General features: G+C 32.8%; 1 protein-coding gene across 4 annotated transcripts in view; it reads right to left on the bottom strand.

Moving 5' to 3' along the window:
* Positions 1–4,827: 4,827 nt before the first annotated feature.
* Positions 4,828–7,974, bottom strand: part of LOC144965706 (uncharacterized) — a 61,977-nt gene continuing 58,830 nt past the window's right edge. For 2 of the 4 annotated variants that reach the window (XM_078901311.1, XM_078901309.1), the window contains 2 exons: positions 7,149–7,269; positions 4,828–6,296 (listed from right to left, as the gene is read on the bottom strand). In XM_078901311.1, coding sequence (XP_078757437.1) covers positions 6,234–6,296; positions 7,149–7,269 — 184 coding nt within the window. In that variant the 3' untranslated portion in view covers positions 4,828–6,233. The remainder of the gene's footprint in view (positions 6,297–7,148; positions 7,270–7,974) is intronic. The other 2 variants (XM_078901308.1, XM_078901310.1) reach the window with 1 other exon arrangement.

Here is a 7,974-nt window from a genome sequence, read left to right as displayed (position 1 = left end):
CAGTCACATTTTTAAAAAGCCCACCAAATCTGGCGAATGAAATAGTAAAAAGCCAAGCCAGACCCATTTCTCACCCCCTTTGAAATACACAAAGTCATGGTAATCGTCATAGATTGATACTGTCACCAACAGCCTCTTTTTTCATGAAATCGTCCTTCTCAGGATACCCGATATTTTCAAAGTAACCCAAGTTAGTTTTTTACTCTTTCCCATTACTAAGTTGTAATCCAAAACTAATGATAGGTCTACAATGACAATTAGACTATAAAAGAAACATGATAAAAAAAATTAGACCCTCTGGGCCTGGAGTTAATTTCATTTTCTATGAGAGAAGACACAAGTCCAATGCAAAGTTTTCACTAACAAATCACTGCTGGGTGGGAAAAGAGATTACACCAACCCTCAACTAAACCGCACCCCAGAACTGACAAGAGTCCATTTGCTTATGAAATGAAAGCTCTACCAACTGAGCCATCAGGACCAACTCAAAAATATAATGGTAAGACCAAAACTATAATGGAAACAAATTTTAAAGAAACAAACAAAAACAACAAAAAATAGTTATATATGTAAATGTAATAGTGGTGTACAAATTCATAATTTTCATCATGATTAGCTTTTGATAATTCAATGAAACAACTCTCCAACTCTCAATGTTTAAAATAAAACAAAAACCAAAGGAAAAAAAATAGTTTTTAAATGAATGTTAACAATGTTGTCAAGTTGAGGGTATTGAACAGTGTATAGTTTATTAAAGTCTGCAGTTGACTGGAGTAAAATATAGGTCAATATAAAACTAGACAAATAATTGTGACTTTTCTCGTTCTCTTTGTCATCCCTTTTGCAGAATTGGCCCATCAAACAGAATTTTATGGCAAGCCAATGATTAATAAACTCAAATTATAATTTTAAAAGTTTATGTTCACTCGGGGATCAGCTTTATTTCCTTAACCAGTTAACTCGCGAAGTTTGAGAGGTTTTATTTTTCCAAGATGAGGGTCATTTAAATCGATTAATATTTGAAGAACGAGTTTTCTGGCCAAATTTTTAACTACATGTATTTCCAGAGTTCGGCAGTTAACTGGTTAATTGTGATGACTTCACTGATTGCATAAATGAATTTAAATGAGATTCATAACCATGACATGGGTAGACTATGACCAAAAACTTGAATAGTGAAAATTCTGGCCCGTGATAAGGGACAAACAATCTGCCTCATGATGGGGGACAAACAATCTGGCCTGTGATAGGGGCCAAAAAAAAAAACGAATTTTCTAACTTTAAAAATCTGAAATACCATATTATTTAGAAACCTGTACCAATCCAGGAAACACGATCGGGATGATAAATAAATGGATGCATATTCACATTTACCTTTTTGGAAAACTTGAATCGAAGATAGCATTGCTTCTACATAAAGAAAAAAACAATTTGAAACTCCAGATTTTTTTCGCTAACTCACTCAACCCTAACACCGACTATTTCCGTAGTTTACCCGGGTTACTTTTACCCCATGCCTATTTATTACATTTTTCTGAGACAAATTATAGTCGTACTATCAAAGCTATTGTTCTTTATTTTTACATGTTAATGGTAGTTGAATAAAACTATCTATGCACATGATCATTTTTATCTCTAGGATTGAGTGAGTTGAGAAACAATTTAACCTCAAGGTCAAGTTCATAAACAATATTAATTTAAATCACTAAACTTCGATTCGGTTTGGATTTATAAATGAAAAAAAAAACGTTTTCCTTCAAAACAATCACAGCTAATCTACTCAGATGCGAATGAAAGTAGACACATTTGGTTGGTCTGTTCATGTTACCATCATGTACGGGACAGTCTTTAATCTCCATAGATCCATTTGTGAAATTATGTTCAGCCATTCTCCTTTGATATACTGATACAAAACTACAAGTAGAGTGGTAAAAGTTCAAAGTTGGCCACATTGGGGGGGGGGGGGGGGGGGTTACATTTAAATAATAAATTTAATTTCTTATCGTTTTAAATGGCAGTTTTGAAATCTTAAAGGCATTGCATCTAATATGTAACAAACCATGTTTCAAAATGTAGGCTATTCCGTTAGAATCACAAACTTTTGGTGACGTTTTGAACATTTTAAACAAATCACAGATGAGGGGGTTTGAATAGAAAGAGAAAAAAAAAATAATTTGGTAAATTGACAAAGTCCAGAGAAAAATAAAATCCATCACATATTCAAGAAAGGCAAACATGTAGGTAGAGAATCAGATACTCAATCAAGTAAACAAATTAGATAAATCAATAAATACAAAAATAGAATATATTAAAAGTAACAATGACATCTTTATCAAAAGACAACTCTCCACTCCAGTCAGCATCTCAAACTAGTGTAGTAGATTTCATATCCATCATGACAAAAACAATAACATAATATCAGATTATTGAATTGTTCATCGCAATCAATTTATGAGAATACCAAACCCCAAAAAACAATATACACACACATAGGTATTTACATATTGAAGACTCAGTCAGTGCTTGTATAGCCTTTCGAAAGAAATTTGGTTATTTCTTATTTACAAGAACTAAAAGTCACAGACACAAAAAAGGGAGGCTACAAATTTGGAATACAATTGCTCAGAATTGAGTCGACTTCGAGTAACATTCAGATTCGGATTCAGACTCTGACATAATTCACAATTTTCGTACTAAATGCAGCACCGTTTGCTTAAGACTAACACATGAGATCTGTAAAAATTGACTTAAAATGACGTTAACATCATACCTTTTGAGGGGAATAGATATGTGGGGTTCCAAAAAAATATGTAGCAACCAATAGTCAAGCTCATGATAGTCGACATTGACAGTGAGGTTACAGAGATTCTTCTCAAAAGAGTTATGATAAATTTGAGACCATTTGGAAAAAGAATGACAATCATAATAGGATTCAGTAGTCTGATGTCACGCCGCCCGGCAACGGTGGCCATCTTGGTTCTAAACAAAGAAAATCATTACTTTTTATTCTTCATGCTGGCTAGAACTTTTCATTCCCTTTTCATATGTCTTGTGATCAGAATGTGTAAAAGTCAAAACATGATCAGATTTATGTTTTTTCTTTCCTCTGGAAACGCTTTTATGCTCGCCGGAGAAATATCTCATATGGGCATCCGCCATTGTTCCGATAGTTTAGAGCCAGTGTTACTAAGTTACCATGCGTCATTAGAAAGGAAGTTTTTTTTTTTTTTTTTTGTTTGTTGCTTTAGGTCTCTTCCAACACAATTGAGGTTATATGAGAGACCGCTGAAACAAAAAAACAAGCAATCTAACAAAAATAGTACAAATGTAAATCAAAATCATAACCTAAATTATAAATAACCAAGAACAAACAGGCAGAAGATTTACAGAAAAAAAAAATATCCCCTGTCAAAAATACAATCACAAACCAAAGAAGCAGGATAGGCTAGTAAAGAGAAGAAGAAACGACATCACTATCGGATCGTACACCCATGCGAACATCATAGGTATATGATTCAAGGGTGATGCTCCCATCCAACCACCCGCTAGAAAGGAAGTGACGTTACGACTGTTGAAGAGTATTGACTACCTTATATTATAATTAATGATGTTAGTTTGAAAAGCTGTGCACTAGGTAATGTTGGCAATTATAGGCTATATCATAAATATTTTCTATAGGTAAATGGAGGTTAACTAAACAACTATCTTTTACATTTAATGCTTGTCTTATAAATATTTGAAGACAAAAAACATCCAATAATAATAATAATAATAATAATAATAACAAAAATAATAATAATAAATAAATAATAATAGTAACTCTATCATGTAAATAAGTAAAAAATAATATCGAAAATAAATACAGACAGAATTATGCAGATAAAAAGATTTTTCCTCCCAAACTGAGGCAATTTCGAAATATTGTTGGAAGCATTTTCATTAAAATGATATCCTTTCTGCATTCTTAACCAAATTTCTCTTTAAATGCATATGAAAGTGTGTGTGTATGTCGGTCCAATGTAATGCTCAAGCACCGAGAAGATTAGTAAATAAGTTTAATTAGTATGTTGTCTATTCATTATATTATTTCTAGTGCAACACTTACAGAATCTGAATTGTCAAATAAGCATGTTTATTATCTTTAAAATCCTTTAAAAAGCACTACAGCTTGTAAAAGAAGCACTTGGTCATTCTCAATGAAGTCCAGTCAAACTTGTATTTAATGACCACTTATGTTCCATGGAGAAAAGCGATCACCACATTGAATCGCTTACTTAGCAGTCAGTGAAAGTTGAATATCTGGACAGATTGTCGATTCATAGTTGTTCAAAACAACTCCACCCCTAGAGCCTACGGATCTTCAGATTACACCACTTTTGTTGTGTGTGATGATATGTATCATTGCTTGCTCCAGACAAAGACATAATATGTTACTATAGCATGGAGAGAAGCGATCACCACATAGAACTGCTTAGCACCCAGGAAGGCTGGTTATCTGGACAGATTGTCAATTCATACAGTTGGTGAAAACAACAACAACACCCACAAGAGTTTCAGATTACACCAAGTTTGTGGTGTTGGATGGCATCAATCTTTGCTTGCTACTACACTCTGCTAGTCAATGTTGTAACAAGCAATCAAATCAATTCTGTGAGAACCGGAGGCTATTTAAAATCCGTATTAACTTTATATACCAGTTAAATTTTGAACCAGATATGTTTGCTTGCTTGATGAGCACTCTTGACTGAGCAACTACCCCCCCCCCCCCCCTCTGTTCCATGACAAGTTCTACTGTAAAAACATTATGACTAATGCTATTAGCAATGATTAAGTACAAAATAGATCACTTTTAATCAAAAACATAACATTTCACTTTTACACCGGTAAGAACCCACTTGCAAATCATACTCTCTGTTCAAGTCAAATCACACTCAACACATTTTAATCTACGAAAGAAAAAAAAAATACAATTAAATATTTTAAGCTGAAGTATGCATATTAGGGTGACAGGAAATAATTCAATTGATGTATCTAATATCTTTTAAAACTCTCGCTGAAATTAAAGTAGATGACTTAATCTGTTGACAAAGAGACAGAAATAAGAACGAATGTGTCCACTGTCGATAAGCTTAAGGTCACATGTAATTCATAGATTATTGTGATATAATAATGTCATGATATTAGATGAAAGTGGAAAATGAAACAAATCTTAGATATGATAACACGTATATACATCATAGTAGAAATAGTTCCAAGATCAAGTCACAGGTGGTTTATATATGTATGTATAATATTGACTGAATGCGTTTGCTACTCTTTTCAATAACTTGAATAGGGACCTTTGCTACTCTTTTCAATACCTTGAATAGGGACCTGATAAGGGATATAATGTGACAAATGCACTCTCCTAATACAAGAATGGAGAGGGAGTGGGGGGGAAACAACTGAGCTCAGTTTTCATGGAAAGTGAATCCAACTTAGATGATTGTTTATGAGCATGCCAGCACCTTGACCAAGTAAAAAGGAATATATAATTTAAAAATTAAAAAAAAAAAAAGAAAGACAAATTAAAAAACAAAACAAAACAACTTAATAATAGCTAGCATCCATACTGAGGTCTTAAAGTTTATTGACAGATGAATAATGGAGTAAATGATATGAGAAATTACAGTCGAATTTAAAAAAATAAAATGATTCAAAAGCTGACAAGTATGCCAAAAACTGAGAAAAAATAATTAAAAAAAAAAACAAAATAAAATAAAATAGATAAAGCAATTTCATTTTGAAAACACAAAATGAATATAATTAATTAAAAAAAAAAAAACTCATTTGTTTATTCAAAACTACCTGCATTTGTGTAATACTTTATGATTTGTATAAAATTAATAAATAAAACGATTTTCCTTTACAATGGAGTCAATCAAATTCCAATGAATCCCCTCTTAACCTTTTCCCTTTGAAAGTTTTGTAGTTATTGTTGTTGAAATCTTGCAGTTTTTGTTTTCGGGGTTGGCTTCAGTTATAGTTGTGTTGTTGATATTGTTTGTGCATTGCCTTTTTTTCATCAAATGAAAGTGGCTGAAAATGACAATGACAAGTCCATCCTGAATTGAGATATCTTGTACAGACAATGACGTTATATCATAAGGGTGAAACTAAGGTGCTTGGATAGCGATGACTTGTTTTTCATACAAATATGTATATATATTCCTTAGATAGTCGACTACGAAATGTTAAGATCCGACTTTAGATATCAATTCATCACAGATTGCTGTCAGTTCCTGGTTTTCTTTTTCCTGGAAATGAAAAGAAAAAAAATAATAAAAGAATGAACAACTGGGGTAATATGTGAACTAAAAAGAGCAAAATACAAGAAACCAAAAAAAAAAAAAGAAAAAAAAGAAAACCCACAAAAAAATTGAAAAAAAAAAAGAAAGAAAGAAATGAAAAGAAAAAGTAGAAATGAAACCTACAGACAAAAAGAATGAAAAACAAGTTTTATAAATCCCTTTGAGCACTAATCAATTTGTATGGCTTTCAGATTCACCAGAATATTCTTTTATTTTAAATTCAGTTACAGGGAAATTGAATTTAATGGAGAAAAAAAAGAACTGGATTGTATGTCAGCAAAATCAATGCTGATTTAAAGAAAAACAAAAAAACGAAACAAAAAAGAAAACACAGCAGATTTCATTGTGCTTTTTTTCTGTAGGATTAAAGATCTTCATGGTGGAGACATTGTAATGACTACTACAAAAACATTCTTGATATTACTCAGGAGGGATTGCAGTTTCTGCCAATTGATTTAATCATGATTAAGTCAAAGTCAACATGGTGCCTTTACGGCTATTGCACTTTCTTCCAATTGTGAACAAAATTAGCTCAATTCCAGGTCAGCGAGGACTTTTTTCTCAGATTATCTGTTCACCCAGCAGTAAATGGGTATCCAGTTCTCCCTAGCTTTAGCATCAGTGAATAAAATGAAAATGAGGAAAGCAACTTGCCACCCGATGACACTATGTCACTCCCCCCACCCACCGGCATCTATTTCAGGCAATGAACTCACTTGACATGTTTTTAGTCAAAGAATTATTTATAAATTTTTATTTTTTTTAAAAACATTTTTTTAAAAGAACTGTCAAACTCACTTTTCTTGATAGGGCTTCATCTAGAGAGGAGATGCGTAGTTCTGATTTCTTCAAGGCAGCTTCAAGACGGACAACTTCCCCTTTTGTTGACTTTTTAATTTTGTCGATATCTTCATTCGCTCTGGTAGAAAGTGAATTATAGAGACCACCAATATGCATAAACGTTATTTAAGCATAAGCAACTTTCATATCATTTTTGCAATTAAAATGTTTAGAATGTTTCAGGTTTCCCCTTCATCAACAATATACAGAGATTGAACCATTTAAAGATGATTAAGGGATGTTTCAGGTTTCCCCTTCATCAACAATATACAGAGATTGAAACATTTAAAGATGATTAAGGGACATGAGGATGGCATTGTTTATGTGAACAAACAAACATACAATGTTTTCAGAAGACCCCTCCTCATGATCTAAATGCTTTTCAATTCATATTGTTTGTTCACCTAAACAACACCATTCTCTCACTTCTCCTCTGTCATTTGAGCTTTTTTTATTTAAAAAAAAATTTTTTTAGCCTTTTTAAAAAAATAGTGCAATATCCAATAAATGTGCTCAAAGCACTTTACAAAGGGTCTCTGATAAACAGCAACACGTAACATGTAGGACGAGACATGACGCCTGTTAGGCGAAAATACTTTTTTTTTTCTGCAACAGAGACAAACGCTGTTAACGTCCAGGTACTCATTTTACACCTCAGTATGGTGAGAGAATGTGAGTTAAGAGCCTTTTTTCCCAAGCGAGGCTCGAACTCCGGACCTTCTGATCCGAAAGTGAGTGCCACAAGACCACATAGCCACACATTTACACATTTGTCATTCATCAG

Source organism: Berghia stephanieae, chromosome 2 (genome assembly GCF_034508935.2).
Source record: "Berghia stephanieae isolate SIO BIC M18660-M18661 chromosome 2, UCSD_Bste_1.3, whole genome shotgun sequence".
Classification (NCBI taxonomy): Eukaryota; Metazoa; Mollusca; class Gastropoda; order Nudibranchia; family Aeolidiidae; genus Berghia; species Berghia stephanieae.
Note: the sequence above shows the minus strand (reverse complement) of the source record. Positions and strands in the feature narration are given on the sequence as shown.